Source organism: Protopterus annectens, chromosome 11.part0 (assembly GCF_019279795.1).
Source record: "Protopterus annectens isolate FY-2018-M chromosome 11.part0, PAN1.0, whole genome shotgun sequence".
Taxonomy (NCBI): Eukaryota; Metazoa; Chordata; order Ceratodontiformes; family Protopteridae; genus Protopterus; species Protopterus annectens.
Window position 1 is genome coordinate 836,245,736 of NC_056745.1, and position 21,089 is coordinate 836,266,824.

At 40.0% G+C, this 21,089-nt stretch overlaps 1 protein-coding gene across 2 annotated transcripts in view; it reads right to left on the reverse strand.

The window, feature by feature from the left end:
• Window positions 1-21,089, reverse strand: part of SRGAP1 (SLIT-ROBO Rho GTPase activating protein 1) — a 1,651,729-nt gene that overhangs the window by 604,273 nt on the left and 1,026,367 nt on the right. For both annotated transcript variants that reach the window (XM_044088250.1, XM_044088251.1), the window contains exon 7: window positions 2,548-2,769. In XM_044088250.1, coding sequence (XP_043944185.1) covers window positions 2,548-2,769 — 222 coding nt within the window. The remainder of the gene's footprint in view (window positions 1-2,547; window positions 2,770-21,089) is intronic.

The window sequence follows — 21,089 nt, forward strand, 5'->3', positions numbered from 1 at the left end:
GGTGGGACCAGAAGAAAACATACAGAAGAGATGGAGCAAAGGCTTAGATTTCCATTTTACTAAAAAAGTGTGGCAAAGAATATGTCTCTTACTTACAAAATCAAGGAAGTTTAGGGTATTTACTTGCCATTACTTGCACAGGTATTTCTACACACAGAAATTATGAGCAAAATGTTCCCATGGGGAAGATAAGGGATGTCGGTAATGGAAAGGGGGAACCTACAAGCATATACTCTGGGAAGGTTTGAAGCTAGAAAGTTTAAAGGGGACAGTGCACAGATGCTACAGGTGGTTTCCGGTGATAGCATCAGGTTAACACCAGTGCTATATTTTCTAGAGGTACAATGGAAGACAGAAGTTCCACAGTACAATCAACAGTAGTTAGCATTGATAATGAAATTAGCAAAAATGTAGTAACGAGAAACTGGATAATGAAAAGAGAACTGAGGATTCAAAAGGTAAGAACGTTGCTGACAGAGGTCGCAGAAGCTGAATAATTGGTCCTATGAGAACCTTTTAGATAAAGATATTTTAACAAATGATTCATTGGTTTGACTACATGGGTAAGATCACAACAATCTGATCTAGCTGAATAGGAATTGCTAAAATTGGGTTAAAAATGTACCCCTTTCTTTTCCTTCCCTACTCTGTCCCTGGCTTTTCCTACCTACACCTTGCCATGATGTGATGAGAGTCAGAGATGTAGAAACATCAGCAAAGGGTGAGGGGTGGGAAGTGGTTCAACAGTGAACATAAAAAGACCAAGGTGTACTGTGACAGGGACGTGTTGCGAAGTGTAAGCAGATGCTGCATAGAAAAGTGATCAAAATAATTTCATGTTTTAAAGTGTTGTATGCTGATGTATAACGTGATAAAAGGAGTTTACAATGTGTTTTTAAATAGTTTGTGCCAACTGAAATGCTATAATAAAAAAAATGTTTATCTTGGGAAATATACTTGTGGGCTGAATGGCAGAGTATTATAAAATGTAATAATTAGCTCAGCTTAGTTTATCAACTCCATAAAGTCACTAACTTTACCATCTCTGTCGAAAACTTCTCTCCCGCCTTCTGCTAAAACATTCACTACAAAGGAAAAGTACCAAAAACAACCATATTGGTGGTACCAGCCTGCTAACAGTATATTACTTGACATAATACACCAAACAACCTGGCAGGATGTTTAATAGCAAACAATACAAAAATCATATCTTTTCTCTGTCAATTATTTTTAGCATTACTAGTTTTGTAGCAAATTACCTTTCCAAACCAGTCTTTTCATAGTCATTGTCAAATTTAGGACACAAGGTATAAATTAAGTAATGTGAAAATATTTCTCTAATTCAGTCTAGTACTGCTGTTTAATGACCTACATTTATACAGAGTTTTTTTGGAACAATACCTTTGACCTCTCAGTGTTCTCACTACGGATATAATGACTCTACAATGGATAAGCAGGTCACTAAGAACTTCCTACATCCCACACTTGGCCATGGGCACATTTAACAGCATCATTATTTTTAACTTCTTTCATTGCTTTTTATAAAATGACAAGTATGCAGTAACACAGTCTAGTTACCCTGACAAATGTCAGCTGCGGCCCAGTATTTCAACTGCAGTGTGTGAGACGCCATTCCTGAATATGTCAAAATCCACAGTATTATAAAAGAGTACAATAACGTTTGAATCGCTTTTTTTCTACAAATGTATTGATTTTTCTCTCACAGCAGCACATTTATGGCAGTTAAGAAAATGAGGCTAAACATCACCCTTGAATACTTGATTGTCAATGCAGAAATGTCAAGAGACAAGGCCATGATGTCTCGCAAAGGATGTCAGAAACAGCTCTGCACGTTAAAAAGACAAAATCTCTTAAACATACCAGTCATTTTATTATTACTGCTTTAATTTCTGACAAAACTCTGGTAAAACAGTGACAAAACAAAACAACAAAGACAGTTTCTTTTTCCTTTTTCTTACTCAAAAGACTGCAGTAAAGACACTGATAAAGTAATAATAAAATAAGTTCTATGAAAGTGCAGTGAAAGTTCTATAAACTACATTACATATCATCAGAGAGCTATTTTTGCAGACTGACATTATACAGACTCAAATTGGCAGTAAGTGTTCATGCACTCTGTTCCTTGTCATACAACATGACAGACAACTTGACAAATTAATATGAAACTAAGCAAAACTGCAGACAGGCCAAACTCACTAAACAGTGCGCAATTTTTAAAGAAGCATTCCTTAATGTCCTTCACGAACAGCAACAAACCATAAGACCTTTTAAGTTACCAGTCACCCTCAAGGAACATGTTCTTCTACATCAGCAAATGGAAATGGGTAGAAATATACACACACACACACACACACACACACACACACACACACACTATCTACACACACACACACACACACACACACACACACACACACACATACACACACACATATATAAGTTTACACAGAAAAAAACACATTCCTACTGCTAAGACCACATTTTTAAGCTCCAACATTGATATGCAGCATAAGTTAAGACACTCACTTCATCTCCCAAATGCGGCTGGAACTCAAACTTCATTGGAGGGCAGAAGGAAATTGGGTACATTTCCATGAACCGCTGTTTGTCACTTCGGGGTTCCAGGTTGTCCACAGCATTTTCAATAATATCCAGTCCTTCATGCCTAGATGTTTCCAAATTATACTCTGCTGAGAGATACGTCCTAAGAGCTCTGTTTAAACTTGCATGGTATCCAAGATCGCAGCACTAAAAGACAACAAAAGGGAACTATTTTATGATTTTGCAATGACAAATACACTTATTTGTCTTTCACTACAAGAAGATGCAACTCTGAGGCAGGAGGAGATAAAGCTCCACAATTATTATACAAAAACTCATTTTCCGCTATTACATATTCCATGGGATGTAAAAATAAGATACATATACAATCAGAAATTTTATTTAAGATTTAAAGAAAAGGTTTATCTCACCTTTTTCTAATGTAATGAATTAATAAGAAATGCATCATATTGTGACATTTTTGTTGTGTAACAGTTGAAAACAATACATTTTTTATTAGACAGTAAGATCATTAGTCTAGAAAACTGGTAGGTGACATTTTCATCAGGGATAAAATCATTAGCAAACAGTAATAAGAAACAGAACCAAAGAAGTGCAAGGAGGAACTTAAAAAATATGTTTCTAGTTTATTCTTACATACCAAAAATTGACCAGAGGTAAAAGTTTTACCTGAAAAATAGATACGTTAATAAAGATTATGTCATAAACAAGTAGCAGACCATACGCATACAGATTATTTTTTTTATGCTTCCTTGCCGCAGATTTTACATGGGATTACATATAAAGGACCGCTTATCAACCTTCAGCATTGTTTTGGCATATGTAAATGCATGAAAGTGATAGTTTATTATTACTCCACAAACACCAGAGATTATGCTCTAAACTGTCATGGAAGAGTAGGGTTCAATAAATAATAATGGTAGGGCATTTTTCAGGTGCACTCAGGATAGAATGTAGACAATCCTCAGCTGAGAGGAGCAAGTACATTCAAGCTAGTCTATTTGTTTCAGTGTGAAGCACTGAAGGATTTCAATACCCAGCTTGAAGCAAATTTGGCAATTTTACTACAGGCTTACCTTTGTTTGGTGACACAGCAGTCAGAAAGTTACAAAGAACACTGGTTGTATACGAGAGGCAATTCCAGTACAGTACAGTTGTGTACCTATCATAAATGTAGATGTTCAAGTGTATTCACTGTTGTAGTCATTACACTTGGGTTATCCTGCTGGCAGGCTACCCGCAGCCGGCCTGAATTCCAAAGTCCTGGTCTGGCATCGGTTGCTGTCGCATCTTCCCTGACGTAAGTGCGCCAGGGGTATAAAAGATGCAGCCGACACCATTTTCTTCAGTTTTTCTTGCCCCAGATGTCAGGTGCCCCCAAAAGGTAGGCTAAAAATTTGCAAATAAAAATGCATGCACTAACATAAACATTACCTTCCTCTACAAGCAAATACACCACATAGGTTGTATAGAATACAGAAGTACAGATAATTCCCAGCAATGAAAGGGGGATGGTGGGAGGGTAACCTGGACTGCAACAGTGAATACACTTGAACATTTACATTTATGGTAGGTACACAACTCTACTATGTTCATCGTGTTTCACTGTTGCAGTCATTACACTTGGGTAGAATCCCAAAGCTGAGGTTGGGCAGCTGGGTCTAAATAGGATTAGGAGGGGCTATGAGGCCCTGCAGAGCTGCAGTGGCAAAGCCTGCTCTGGATTTAGAGTAAAGAGGTAAGTGATAGTGCTTGGTAAAAGTGTGCACTGAACTCCAAGTTGCAGCCTCCAAAATTTCCTTGGTTGGTACTCCTCTGAGAAAGGCTGCTGATGTGGCTGCTGCCCTGGTAGAATGTGGCCTAATATTCTTAGGCACTGATTTGCCATGCTGTGCATAGCAGAAATGAATGCAGTGTCCTATCCATTTTTAAATAGTCTGCTTTGAAATAGCCTTTCCTTGTGATCCTGAAGCGTATGCCACAAAAAGATGCTCAGTTTTCCTGAAAGCTTTTGTTTTATCCAAGTAGAAGCGTAGTTGCCTGTGTATGTCCAAAGAGTGCAGAAGTCTCTCCCCTTTATTCTGAGGATTTGGATAAAAGGTTAGTAAATGAATGGTTTGGTTAAGAGCCACACTGGATACCACCTTTGACATAAATGTTGGGTTCGTCCTAAGAGAAACCCTGTCCATATGAAAAATGATAAAAGGTTCTACTGCCATTAATGCCTGTAACTCTGAGACTCTTCTTGCTGAATTTATTGCTAGGAGCAGAGCAGTTTTCCATGATAAGAATTTTATCTCAGCTGTATTGGCTGTCTCAAAAGGAGGTAGTGTGAGCTTTTCCAAGACAAAGTTGAGGTCCCAGGTTGGTACAGGTGCTCTCCTTGGGGGTCGTATGTTTTTTGCCCCTCTGAGGTACTGTCTTAGCAGTGGATGAGAGAAAATAGGAGGTTCCGTATTGTAATGAGCTGAAATGGCAGAGGCATGGATCTTAATTGATGAGGAGGATAGGCCTTTGTCCAGCATCTCAGTTAGGTATTGTAAAATCTGAGGAATATTTGGAACAAGCGATTCAAGTCCTTGTGCCTGGTTCCAAGCACAGAATCTCTTCCATTTTTCTGCATAAGATTTCCTGGTGCTGGGCCTCCTGGCTTCCAAAATGACATCCATAACAGCTTTAGAGACAGGTGTGTTCTGAGTGGCTATATTATTCGCCATGTAGACAGATTTAAGGTTCTGAGTTGGCTGTGCAAGATCTGATTGTTTTGTTGGGTCAGCAGATGAGGAATTTGAGGTAAAGTCCAGACTGGCCCTTGAGACAGGCTCTTTAGGATTGGGTACTAGTGCTGGCGTGGCCAGTCTGGGGCAATCAGAATCATTTTTGGCTTCTCTTGTCTGACTTTTAGGAGCACCTTGGAGAGTAGAGGCAGTGGTGGATAGGCATAAACTGTTAGGGTTTTCCAGCTGAATGATACAGCATCCACCTTCCATGCTTGAGAGTGATAAGTCCTTGTGCAGAATCTCTGTAGTTGGCAGTTGTGAGGGGAGGCAAATAGATCTATGTCTGGGCATCCTCATATTTCTTTGTTATCATGCTGAAGACTTGTGGATCTAGTTTCCACTCGTGAGGGTCCATGAGGTTTCTGCTTAGTTTGTCTGCCAGAGTATTTTTCTTTCCTGGCAGGAATTGTGCCTGTAGATGTACTTGATAGGCCAGTGTTGTGTTCCACAAAGTCATGGCTTGCCTGCAGAGGGGGTAGGAATGTGTGCCCTCTTGTTTGTTTATGTACCACATGACTGTAGTATTGTCCGTCTTTAGTAATAGTTGTCCTGGATGTAGTAGGTCCTTGAAGGCTGTCAGGGCATTCTGTACAGCTAGGATCTCTTTTTGATTGATATGAAGATGCATTTGGTCCGTGGGCCACGTGCCCTGTATACATTTTCCCGCCACGTGTGCTCCCCAGGCATAATCTGATGCATCTGTTGTTAGTGTCTGCCTGGCTGTGGGTAAAGTGAAAGGCTGTCCCTTGTTGTGGTGACAGGCCAGTGCCCACCATCGAAACTCTTGTTGCAGGCAGGGAATGAGAGTAATTATTGTTTCCAGGCTGTGGCAATGTTGAGTCCAAACACTTTTTAGATACCACTGTAGCTTCCTTATATGCAGTCTTGCATATGGAATTAGCAGGATGCAGGATGCCATGAAACCCAAATCCTACAGAATTTTTCTTGCAGGTAGCTGGGTCTTTGCTGCCATCATTTGAAAGTAATGAGTCAGTTGCCTTTGTTTGTCTGGCATGAGATAAGCCATCTGGGCAGTTGTATTTAAGCTTGCACCCAGGAATATCATCTCTTGAGAGGGCACTAGTTTTGATTTCTTTTCGTTTACTGTGTACCTTGGGCAAATTAGTAATCTTTTTACAAATGCCAGATGCTTTAGTAGAATGTCCTTGCTCTCTGCTTGAATAAGGCAGTCATCCAGGTAGGGATATATTTGAATTCCTCTTTGTCTGCAAAATGCAATTACTGGTGCCAGGCATTTTGTGAAAACCCTGGGCACAGTAGATAAGCCAAAGGGCAGTGCAGAGAATTGGTAGTGCATTGAGCCAGCTATGAATCTGAGGTATCTTCTGCAAGATTGTCTGATTATGCAGGTATGCCTCTGAGGTCCAAAGTAACTAGCCAAGCCTTCTTGCCCAGCATGGGTAGAAGTTGCTGCAGTGTCAACATTTTGAATTTTGGAACGTCCAGGAAGGTATTTAGAATAGACAGGTCTAGTACTGGTCTCCAAGCTTTGTCCTTTCTGGGTACCAAGAAAAGTCTTGAGTAAAATCCTTGTCCCTGCTCTTGCTGTGGTACATTTTAAATAGCCCTCATGTCCATGAGAGCAGAAATTTGTTTTTGTGCCTCTGCCCATTGATTGTGTGGCAGGTCTGGCATACCTTTAGGCCTTGGTAGGGTGTGAAAGTGGAACCTGTAACCCTGGGAAACAATATTCAGTACCCATTTGTCCTGGGTGATCATTTGCCAATTTTGCGAGAAAAGTGCTAGTTTTCCCCCTAAGGATGCTGCCAAAAGGTAAGTGCTTGGCATTGGTAGAGGAAAGTCATTGGGACTGTTTCCTATAAGGTTGTGATTTGTCTTCTCCACCTTTGGAGGCTGAAGCTCCCCATTGTTTAGATCTGTACGAGCCTTGGGGCTGAGATCTGCCTCTTGGGCATCTGTATCTGCCTCTTTGTGGCCTGTCTGACACTGGAAAGGACCAATTTTTAGAAGGCCAGTTCCTGCTAAATCTGGGTGGCTGAACCTGTAAGAAATCCTTTACTGTCTGCATTGATTTTGCTTTATCCTCCATTTTCTTTAACACCTCTTCTGCTTAACACCAAACAAAGTATCATGCTGTAATGGAGCATCCAACAATTTTGCTTTAACATGATCAGGTAAACTTTGTTCTTTTAACCAAGCATGCCTTCAAATGACAGAACCTGTAACTGCGGCTCTGCAAGAAGCCTCTACTGAATCAAAACCACATTGCAAAGTATGCTTTCCCACTTGTTCAGCTGCATGCAATAAATCCTGCATTTTCTTATTTTCAGGACATTCTGAGCTTGTAAGAATTTTCTGTTTTAGCAAAGACATTGGGTATTGTTGATATTTAAGCATGTGAAACTGGCAGTTTAAAGCCCTTAAAGCTAAAGTAGCAGAGGTGTAAACTTTTTCCCCCATCTGTCCAGTGCTCTAGAATCCCTATCAGAGAGAACAGGGCTTTTTGCAGTGGAAGCCTTGACCCCTTTGGGACCCTGTGAAATTGTTTCTGGGTCAGCAGCAGGGTTTTTATAAAGAAATATATGAGAATCTGGGACCCTGTAGTACCTATCTGGCTTAACTGGCGCAGGGGGTAAAGAATCAGGAGACAAACTGGATTCAGAAAATACATAATCAACAATATCTAGTACAGGGGGAATAGCAAGGGGCCTGTGCTGAGGCAGTAAAAAAAAGTCTCTTGAGTCTTTTCTTGGATTCTGAGTAATCCTGGCTTTCCCAATGGAAATGCTCCCTCATGGTGTGCAGGGTTTGCCCAAAGGAGTAATCCTCAGGAGGAGAGGCTGAAGGGATAGATTCTTCAGTGTCAGAGTCCTCATAAGGAGGAAGAGAATATCCCTGTTCTGAAGAGGAATCAGAGGAAATAGAAACCTGGTCAGAGGAGTCATAGTCAGTATCTTGCCTAGGCCTTTTATCAGGAGGGGGATGGAAACCCCTGTTCAGAGTAATTAGGTCCTCGGCCATTTTAAGCATCTGTTTCTTTGGTATGGATGACTGTCCAGGAGAATGCTGTACTTGTTTCTTTGTCTTTAAATGTGTTTTAGACTTTGCCTTGGCTGCTTAAGTGGTCTTGATAGTAAGCTGTGTAGGTCTGAAAATACCCTCAGAAGCCGATGCCTGCTCAGCGGCTCCAGACCCATCTGAGGGAATAGTTTCCGTAGGCCCAATACCTTGAGTTTCCAGAGGCTAGTTGTCCCTACGTGGGAGTTGGAGGCGGCTTGTGGCTCTCAGGTAGTGGGTGTCAGGGGCTGCGAAAGCGCCTCACTGAGAACCGGAGACTGGCCTAGAAGAGGCTTCGTTGTCGGTTTTGGACCACGGATGCCTCTCCTTTTCTTTGTCCTTGCGCTTTTTATGAACTCCGGTCGTCAGTTGTTTCGACGGCATTATACAGTTAAACCTTTGGCCAAAGTAATGTAAAACAAAATCGAACCGACGCTTAATAGTGCGTTGGTTGAATCTAGTGCAAAACCGACACCTAACAACGTCGTGGTCAGGGCCTAGGCAAGGAATACAGTAAGAGTGGAAATCCTTATGAGGTATTTGCTTCCCACAAGAAATACAATTGTTAACTTTTTCTGACATCGGTCTGGAGCAAGAAAAAAGTTTCCCCAATGGGATACTTAGCTTTATTGAAGACTTTGGATCTGAAATTCGATTTTGAAAATCTCAGGAGTCAGCTGACCGGCACTTGCGAACTGCTTTTGCTTCGGGCACCGTGCGGCAAGAAAGACTGAAGAAAATGTCGTCGGCTGCCTCTTTTATACCCCTGGCGCACTGACGTCAGGGAAGAGGCGACAGCAACCAACGCCGGACCAGGACTTTGGAATTCAGGCCGACTGCGAGTAGCCTGCCAGTGGGATTACCCAAGTGTAATGACTGCAACAGAGAAACACGATGAACATCAACAGTTCTCTGCAGGTATGGCAACTGCAAGGTCCCAAAATCATCAGTACAAAATCAAACTTCGACCATCAGCAACCTATTATTTATTAATAATGTATAAACACATATATATACATAAACAAGCTAAACCCGGTTTCGGCTAGTAAAACACATAGCCTTCATCAGTGTGATGAGATACAATAAGTTCATCCCTTATATACTCCAAAACCTCCCACCGTGTGACTAATTAGAGATGCTCATTTAGTCCAGGTGCAAATAGACCACCTAATTTGATTATCCATTTTCTTTCTTTTGTATTTAATAACTCATGCCAGCCTGATTTATTGGGTTTAATACCTAGGATACGATCAATTATAATAAAATTAAATGAAGCATTCTTATGTAACAGTGTTTGTAAGTTACCCTTAATAAAATAATTAGCCACAGAACAAAATTACAGTTTTGACTTTTCAAGAGTTAAAAGAAAGGAGCAGGGTAATGTAACATCCAAAGAAATGACTGTGGTTCATGTAATAAGGCATCATCACCACCATAGCTGAAACATATAAAAAGCATCCAGCAAAAAACATAAACGCATGCTTGACATTGTATTTTTTTAAACACCTTTACTGAATTATCACTTGTGACAGAGGTAAACATACATTTATATAAAAGTAATATCAAAGTAATCAAACCATATTAACAAGTTCACATTTACAAACATTATAATTCACATCTACTGTTATATTTATCATATAAGCTAAATGGCATTACATAAATTATTCAGTTCCTGCCTTCTCTTAAACCTCTATCCTCCTATAAAACATGTTTCTACATGCACTGTTCTCACAATTTCCATTTTTTATGTAATTACTCCCTACTATTTTCTAAAGATCTCATGTCCTGTTCTTTCCTTGCTGTTACAATATTCACTGCTTTAAATTATAGCTTGTTTAGATTTTGATTTCCATTTTCTAGTAATTGTTTTTTTTTTGGCAGCCAACAGATTTAAACTTAACAAGGTCTTACTATGTCTAGGCAATTCAGATATTGTATCCCAGCTCAAAAATCATTTCCTTAGTTACAGCCATTTGGTCTCCCAGTATTTCTGACACAGTACTTTGTCGGGAATTTTTAAAGACTGCCAAGTGATTACACTACCAAAACATATATTCACAGTTACCTCTTTTATTCACAGTTATCTCTTTCTTCCCCCATCACAGCTCCAGCATTTGCAATCTATCTGAGAAAAATTTTTGTGGAGTCTGCTTGGGGTATAAAACTTCAGGGCAAAAATCCTAAATCTTCTAGGCATTGTTGCATATTTGGGAACGACACATACGTCCTCACTTTATTTCTTTGTGAATTGCATATACAGTCTCTCTTCTGATTGATTCCTACAGTTGTGCAATATTTTATATTCCCTACTAATTACCCCTTTTTAACAGCAACTTCTGTTCTAGATATAATTAAAAATCTGTGTGCCCCCTAATTGCAGTCATCCTTATCTGCAGGATCTCATTTTCCATCCCCATGTTGTGCCTGGGTATTGTATTATACATAAATGCCCTCCCCCAACACACACACACACACACACACACACACACACATACACAGTCTCACACAGACAGACAGACGCACACACACACACACACACACACACACACACACACACACACACACACACACACACACACACACACACACACAGACACACACACAGACACACAGACACACCAAACACAACACTTGCATAAATATATTTGCATATTGGAATAGAAAGTTTCCAAACTTCAAGGATTTTCAAATCCAAAGTAACAGTAACAACAAACCTTTTTCTAGGGAGATCAGGAAAGTGAGGCACACTGGCCATGTGTACTGTAAAGGACATATATGTTCCTATCATCAATATATGGAAACATATACAGAACATCTTGGAAGGATGACACAGTAAAGGAACTGGCTACACACACACACTAACCTGAAGATACATGGTTTTGAGCAGCACTTTAAAACTGTCTAATAGAAATACAGAGAGAGGGGCAAGTGTAATGGTATTTCACTACATGTCCTGGAACTGAACTTTGCTACAGAATGCGACTCTACACATGACTTATAGGCAAGAGTGATAAGAAAAAGTATCTGTGAGGCCCAAAGACAGCAAAATAAAACTCCTGCATTGAAAGGAAGCAGGTTGCAGAAATCTGGGTGACACTACCTTGAGTGAAGTACAGGAGGCAAAAATACAGTAGGTTAAGTGTACAGTGTATTGATATCAATTTTTAATTGGCAATAATCATGCCTTTAATAACCCTCATCTGCTGTGATAATGTTACTACAGTGGCTGCTGTGCTGTCTTGTTTGATTCCTTGGATAGAGGCTCTCTGCAGGCTGTAAGCCAAACACTGCACAGCATACCCAGCTTTTGAGTTGGTCATCTGTGAGGATTAACACCCTGATAACTATATTTGCCCACCCAATTTACTGTCAAAAAACATCTCCAGGACAAAATGGCAATATTCAGTGGATGGTATAACCTCACTTGTGTAATTTACTAAGGAGATTTGCCTGTGGCACATTTTAATGGCATCTATTATAATTAAAAACAGTTGCCACAGCACTCTTTGTTGCCGTCTATAAACAGAGAGGAAACTATTCGCAATGCATCTCAAAAAATCAAGGTATAATTAGCAGCAACACAGAGGCACTCCTTGAGGCAGACCCAAGAAGGAAACCCATACAGACCCTGGAGGCCAAAGTCTCTCTCCAGTTCCTTGCAAAACAGAAAATTAAAAAGAGAACAGTGGCAAGTCTAAACATCTTATCTAATCTAACACTTCCTTCTGGAGAAGAGAGTTCTGCTATTTTAATATACTGTTGTCCAAAGACTTCCAAATGAGAGTTATATATTCCCTTTGGGAACTTTGCTGTAATTATTTCCTTTGCATTTAAGGTTGCACCTGACAGCTTTGCTGTCCTTAAATCATTTCATTAATACTTATACTGATTACTGGGAAAAAAATACATGTGTTTCTACTACAGTGACTTAACACTGTGTCAAACAGATGCATTTGCTGTGTCATATGACGGGAACATTAAACAGCAGGAAACAGTAAGCAGTGGATACAACATACAGGGAGTGCCAGACCAAGTAAACTTAAGAAATTTAAAACTAAAATCAGATTTAAAACCATTTTTGTCTAATGCTGACTGTTATGGAGGTTTTTAATTAAAAAATGGAAGTGGTTGAATTAATGCAAAACTTTTTGCAAACTAATAACCTTTTTGCCAAAGACAGGAAGTTATTAACATATATTAATTAGCATTAATCATAACAATAACTGATCATATACTATATTAATATACTCAATAACAAGAAAGCAGATGTAAAGACTACTTAGGCAGATTTCAGACAGGAAAGTCCTTCCTACTTGCTTTTCTGCTATCTATTCACAAAATTAACTGCATATATATTCTGGTTAAGTCCCTACTTACTGGAGTAAACATAAAACTACACAGTAGTTTGTGTGTGTGTGTGGTGTTCATCATGGACAAGCATGGTGTGGGAGATATTACATAGATTTGCTTCTTTCACAATGTGTAGGCGCAGTAATGCATGATCGATCTACACAACACGCATTCTCACGCCAACTGGAGTTTGAAATCCCTAAGGGAAACTCTAGTGACAGCCCCATTTTGTTCATCAGTCTTAACCATATAAGGTAATCCCTTCCAGGCAGTGTGACAGGTTAGTGGGTGAATGATGTTCTGTTCCTACACAACGTTTTGCATTTACCCACTGCCTATTTCTGCAGGCCTTAAAGGTAAAAAAAAAAAAAAAAAAAAAAAAAATCAATAAATAATAATAATAATAATTTCAAGTTAGTAACAGGAAAGTCAAGTTTTCTGGATATTAAAGAGAGCTCAAGATTTCTGCATCAGTACTACTAAGACCTATACTAACAAGAGCACGAAACTGGAGATGACAATTTTACATCGGTCTCTACATAATGAAACAGTCAGCTGGTATGTAAAACAGCTTAAATCCCCACTGACTGGTCATTCCAAATCAAATGAACTGCAAATCATAAGTGAAAGGCTAGCAAGTATCCATTCAAAATGCCTTCTATAAGGAAAAGAGGCACATTTTTCCAGTACACAATTAGTCTTTAGCGTACCACTGAATGTAGCAGCGATATGCTCTGCAAAAAAATTAAACAGGAACATGCACAAAGTCACTCTCGTTTGTTGACCATGAGGATTTTGTAATGTTTTTCATACATTGCTAGTGGAAGTGCTGCAGTAAGCCTAGTTTTGTGGGTGATCTGGTCACCAGATCACCCACAAAACTAGGCTTACTGCAGCACTTCCACTAGCAATGTATGAAAAACATTACAAAATCCTCATTTGTGATCACCATTCTGAGCAAGTCAAACCTCGTTTTGGTTAGAGCAGGGTCAGAGGTGTAACCAGGATTTTGAAACTGTATGCCAAGTTTCAGAATTTAGCCTCCTTCAAGTGAATACATCCCCTACCACTGACACGGGCCCCCCCCCCCCCTGTCAGCTCAGATGTAATTCTGGACTGGATACCATTTCAGTACTAAACAAAAAACAAAATCTCCTAAAAGGATAGGCTTAAAAAAATGTCTGGCATTCTGGGGCCAGGGGGCTTTTTAACAACATCTAAATCTTAAAATAAATGTGTGGTCACTTTTTTTTTTTAACTAAATTTTGGTAGTTACAGGGCAAGCACAGCCCTGCAAGAAAGCTGTTGACCAGAGAACGATTCCCAAACTTGTGATGGTTACATTCAGCAGGCATCAGGGTAGGATCATGCACATGTCAGGGGGATGGCACAGTGATCCAATGCCTGTATCACAAATGGGAGAGGGGGTGGGGTGTCAAGTCAGTGTAAAACCCATTGGGCTGTGCCTAGAATGATGCATGGTACTGACTGGAGGGACTACCTGCCAATCGGGGACAGATAAGGATGCCTTTTGCCGCACACTGAGGATAAACCAGACTCACCCAGCTGGTGGGATGCAGTACCCTTGGTCAAAGCTATAACATCTAGATAAGGTCATTTTATAGGCCCCCATACAGTCTTGGGATGATAAGCCAGACATATCTGCCAGTTGCAACTGGCATCCACATCTAAAGCATTGCAAGTAGATGTGTGGATAGAGGTGGAGGCACAAAGCACAGACATGGCTGCCTAGATGACTGTACTCCCAATAGCTCACTCCTTGATCTCAGGTAAAATTCCCTGGCAAGGAAATGAATGGGCATCCAAACTCATGAACAGACAAGTGAAAACCAAAATTCAACAATGCCACAAAAGCAAAAACTTTAATAATTAATTAGCGTTTTCATCCACCGTAATACAATCACTGTGAACGAAGGTGCTAATTAAAGTTTGTTGTGCTTATTTTTTTAGTTGTATTTCACTGAAGAAATGAGCATGACCAATATGGGGGAGGGGCATGATGAACAGCAGCAGCAGGCTCAGGGAAAAAATGCAAATAAAATAAAATTATAGTACATATTAATGCACAAAATAAATACATTGTTTAAAAATAAAATAAAACCAGTATGTCATGGTATGTTTCCCTACACCACTGATCAATATCACAGAAGCCTCTGATAATATCTATAAACTGCAACTAATGTATCATCCAATGGCTGATGTCAGGCCAAGTAGAAAAAGACTCTGACGAGTGTCAACAGTGCAGAGAAAAGAAATCCTGGTTCAACCAAGGATATGGACAGGTAAAACAGAATTCACAAAGCAAGCAAAAACTGGAAAAATTAATCCACCAAGCATAAAGAGAAAAAAAACAATGAAAAGGTGTGTGGCAATCCTTCAATGCCTACATTTGATTCTAAGGGCACAAGAACAATTCCAAGTACCAGACCAGATTTCTGCCACTGAAAAATTGCTATGTACATTGAGATTAAAACAAGTATGAATGTAACGTATAAAAACAGTAATGTGTTGATGAGGTTAAGTTCACCGCCCCCATCATCAGGTCAGAATCTACATGCTATTTCAATCCACTTACATAATATACTGGATTATAGTGCTTTGAAATTCAAAGTTGCAATTGTTGTTTATATTTTGTAGCCATCATCTTGCTCCAGACTCTGACTGAAAGAAAATGTCCTCTATCAGCCCACCTACCTGGTTAATAAACAAGAATATATATATATATATATATATATATATATATATATATATATATATATATATATATATATATATATATCTATATATCTATATATATATATATATATATATATATATATATATATATATTCTTAGACTTTCTTTAACACCTTACAGCTTCTTATTTCTCCTTTGTCCTAGCCACTGCACAACACCTCTATAATTTTAAGTGTAAAGCATGTAATTATACAGCATACATAGACTAAACAGAAGAAGATAGTGCAATGTCTCCTCTGGGTAATGAGTGCAGGCCTCTTGGAATGCATTCTGGGTTTAACAACTGCAACACTGCCATCAAAATGAACAGCTGCAGTGTCTCCAAGCATGTCAATCTTTTCTTACTGGTAAGACATGTTGTCACATATACCACGTACTCCACAAACTATGTGCCATTACGGAAGATGTTCAAAACTAACAACTGAATGCCTGAGCTGGGAATTGAGGCTTAGTTAAGTAGAACACTAGTTTTAATTACGCTACCACCCACACTATCAGATCTAATGAAACAAAACATGCTGATGTCTAGTCCTGCTCTAGGGTACAACTACTATGCATTCACACTCACATGTACGATTTTGTAATTGTGCAGCATAACTAGAGTACATGAACCAAAAACAGCACTTATTTCCTTGATTACACTAAACTGCACAGTGAAGAATACAACAAATTACAACTAGTACTGCCTCACATCTGAGATAAAGCACAGCCTTGGTTCCTTCTCTTTAGTGTGCATAAGCTTGTTAACACATGCATACATCTACAAACAAATAATCCGTACCAAGTCATAATGTGCACCCTTCCTTCATACATCTCTATGCTTGTTTAGCTATTCCAAGCAGTTTGTCTCCTAGGTCAGTGCACTGCAGAACAAATGCTTGGGATTTTGCATAATAAAGTATCTAGCTTAAGTGGCTAAGGATGGAGAAAACACCACAAACACTTCAGTCTTTAACCTCATCACCTTCTTCTCATCACAGGAGCCTTGTCTCTAATAGACTTGCAGACCACATGGTATACTAATATGGTGGCACATTCTTTGCTCACAGGGAAACGCTATATTAAAAGATGGACCATTACAACACTGATTTTTTTTTTTTGCCACAGTTATAAGTACTGAAAATTACAATTCCTTATTTCAACATTTTACAAACAATCCAAACAAGGTTACACCAGCCCCTGTGTTTGGTCAGAACACTTGTATGACGCAGAATACATTACAGCTAATTAAGTGATAATCTGTCAAAATTCCAAGCCCCTCTAAACCCAGGTAACACAGCAACCTATACAGAATTGTTCACAGAAACTATGTACATCCATGTCAATGGCTGCTGATAAGATGCTGTACCTACCATAAGTAATCTCAAAACAAACTCTAAACACAAAGCACCCTGGTATTATCCAAAATTAAACAGGTTATACAACAAAAGAAAAAAATTATAGCTAAAAAGTGTAACACCTAAAAAACTACATAGACTACAAAGAGGGCTAATTAAGTCCAAGAAAGCAAATTTTGAGGCAAAGGCAGCTTCCCAGGCCAAGTACAACCATAAGGCTTTCTTTAGCTATGTCAGAAACCTCAAAGCCAGCACACAACAGTGCATCAAACTGATTGCTAACTGAGCTGGAAGATATAGCAAATCCACCAGCCAACAAATTCAGCTCTTAACTTTAACCTCAAATTACCTTCTGGAAATACCGTCAAACATAACTCCTCCAACTATCAATAGGGAGCAATTCCTAAATGTGCTTCTCTAAGGCAGAGAACACAGCTGCAATGGGCCCCAAAAACATCTCAGGATGCTTCCTAAATAGCCTGATATATGCCCTGTCAAGGCCACTGGAGTCACTATCCAACAACAGTCTCCAAATAGGCTTTGTACCATGGAAATGGAGGACTGAAACAGTCATCCCTCTACACAAGGGTGGACCATCAACAGATCCTGGGAACTACAGACTAATTAGTCTAATGATTCTTCCAGGGCTTTGCATACAAGACTGATCATGGAAATGTTTATAACAATTACATAGGAAATGTTCAGGCACTGAACCCAGTCCAGCTTGATTTCGTTAAGTAGGCCATGTCTACTAAACCTGGTGGACTGTGTGTGTGGTGGATGAGGGAAAAACAGTGCATACTGCCTACCTTAACTTGGCTAAGGCATTTGTTATAATATCACACCTGGGTATTGTAAACAAACTCATGGAATTATGCATAAACCCCTATGTGATACAGTGGATAGCCAGCTGGCACCCAGACAGGACCCAGGAAGTCAGGGTTGGAGAGACTACCTCTACAGAGAAGCCAGAATCCAGTGGCAATGCCTCAAAACTCTGTGCTGGGTCTGCTCCTTATTGGCATCTACTTTTCGGTAGTAAAGGACAATGTCAGAGGCCTCTGGCTGACAAACTCTACCGAAGACTGCAAACTAGGAGTGGTCATGGAACCCTCTCCAAGACACTGACATCTTTCTGTAAGGTCTAACACAGACAAATGACTGACGCCAAAGACATGGCTTAAAACCTAATGCCGAGAAATGCAGAATACTACTTTTTAAGGAGTCATCCACCCACTGGAAACTATGTGATTGATAAAATACATCTAAAAGTAGACCCTGGTAGTCAGGGATTTGGGGACACATGTAGATAGTAACCTGTCTTTTGATCAACATGGGTCAAAGCTACTAAGAAAATCATTCTTTGTCACACAGCTTATAAGGGCATGGCATCTGGGTCCAGGGAAGTCATCATGCCACTGTATTCAGCCCTCATCAGACCCATCATTGAGTATAATGCTCCCTTTGTATGTACCTGACCAGGCACATGTAACAGCTGGAACATCTGCACAGGTTACTCACAAAAAGAACACAGGGCATTAACACAATGTCCTATGCAGATCACCTCAAAGTCCCATTTCTATACTCTTGTTTCCTGCGAATGCTGAGATGTGATCGATGCCTGGCATAAAAGCCATCCTTGGCTACAGCTCTGATGGACCTTTTGCATATTCGTAAAATGAACAGCTTCAGAACTACTAGATCTAAGGACCTTAAACTTTGTTTGCAATACAAAAAGAACATGTTGGAGGAACAGGTATGTTATCTCAGAGAATTTCCATTCTCTAGAATAGGCTTCTCATCCATGTGAAGCACAGCTATTCGCCAACCATATTCAAGTGTAACCTACATTATTGGATGGAAAATAAGAAATTCATCCCTGGTCTGGCACCTATGTTTCTGATGGACAGAGACAGCCATTACATCATGCTCTAGCTAACATATACTCCTTATAATAAAGTCTACGGCAAAATAATTCATGGGATACATCAGGGTTTAAATTGTCCCCTAGCTAGCATACACCCTTTATAATAAACTTCTAAGGCTCAATAACTCATGAGATACATTTGGATTCATGGCTAAGCTTATAAAGGCCCTACTGGCCATTTGACTAATACACACCTATTAATGTCTCCATAAGTGTGTTAATTTTTTTGTATTTTTTTCAGTGATGTGCTCACACAGAATTCCTCTCTTTTACACTCTGTAAATGACATAATCCCAAGAGTACAGCTAACTTTTGCTACTTCACAATCTAACTACATATTAAGAAACAAAGTAGGGTTCAATAACAGTCCAGCTACACCACTAATCTTCTGAATCTGCAGTCATATTCTAGATTACTTACCAACAGCCATCACAGCTATAAATTGCAAAAGAAGGCCAAGAACCTATGTAATATACATAAAATAGAAATGGATTAACATTGTAGTTTTTACTTACTGGGCAACTTCTACAACATGTTGAAAACAACTCTCCTGGAAAGATTAAAAACATGCACTGTAACAATGCACTGTAATGGCACCAGATATAATTGCTAAACATACAAGCAAGTAAAGGAAGAGCAGTGGGAACACATGGGAACCTCAGTGAATACACCCTGTGGTACAGGAAACACATGGGAACCTCAGTGAATACACCCTGTGGTACAGGAAACACATGGGAACCTCAGTGGATACACCCTGTGGTGCAGGGAACACATGAGAACCTCAGTGAATACACCCTGTGGTACAGGGAACACATGGGAACCTCAGTGAATACACCCTGTGGTACAGGGAATACATGGGAACCTCAGTGAATACACCCTGTGGTACAGGGAACACATGGGAACCTTAGTGAATACACCCTGTGATACAGGGAACACATGGGAACCTCAGTGAATACACCCCATGGTACAAGAGAACACATGGGAACCTCAGTGAATAAACCCCATGGTACAAGGGAACACATGACAACCTCAGCGAATAAACCCTGTGGTACAAGGGAACCTTAGTGAGTGAACACACCCTGTGGTACAAGAAAACACATGGGAACCTCAGTGAACACACTCCATGGTACAAGGGAACACATGGGAACCTCAATTAATACAGCTTGTGGTAAAATGGAACACCTGGGAATCTCAGTCAATATGCTCTGTGGTACAAGGGAACAGATAGAAACCTCAGTCAATACATCCTGTGGTACAAGGGAATGCATGTGAACCTCGGTCAGTACACCCTATGGTACAAGGGGACATATGGGAATCTTAGTGAAAACACCCTGTGGTACAAGGGAACACATGGGACCCTTGGTGAAAACACCCTGTGGTACAAGTGAACACATGGGAATCTCAGTGAGTACACCCTGTGGTACAAGGGAACACATAGCAACTTCAGTGAATACACCCTGTGGTTCAAAGGAACACATGGGAACCCTCAGTAAAATCAGCCAATTCCCTTCTTGCTGTTGTTACCGCCCCAGCATGTGGTGAGATGCACTAATATTCCTGTAGTTGTCAGGAAGGAACATTGTTAGCTGTCAGGATAACAGTTGGGGAAGTCAAAGTACTGCAATACTGTTGTTTGTCTCAAAGTCAGAGACTTTGGTCTCTGCTGAGGGCGGAATGGAGAAAGCCTTCACTGGCAACTGCCTACTAATCTAGTCTTGTGTATGTCGAGCACTGTGGGGGGGGGGTCCTCGAGGCCACACAACTGAAAAATGCAGAGTAGGATGATGATCAAGTCTGACAAGAGGAAGCCTGCAGTAGCAGTGTACAGGGATAAAGCACTGGCTACAGCCTGGTGACTTCAAGGTTGATTAGTAATTTCAGTGGTTAACAGTGCAGGCTGGGGAGGTTTTAGGTCACATCACTAAGAATATGGGCGAGTAGCATGGCGTGTGCCTTGGAGGGCTGACATTAGCTCACCAAAAGTACAGTTGTGTACACTTACCATAAATGTAGATGTTCGAGTGTATTAACTGTTGCAGTCATTACATTTGGGTAATCTGCTGGCAGGTTGCCCTCAGTCGGCCTGAATAACAAAGTCTTGGATCCTGCGTCGGTTGCTGTCTACTCTTCCATGACGTCAGGGGTATAAAACATGCAGCCAACGCCATTTTAATCAGTTTTTCTTGCCCCAGATGTCAGGTGCCCCCCAAACGGGGAGCAAAAAATAAATAAATAAATAAATAAATAAATAAATAAATAAATAAATAAATTTACCTCCAATTAAAAGCAAATACACCAAAAAGGCTTTTGAGCATA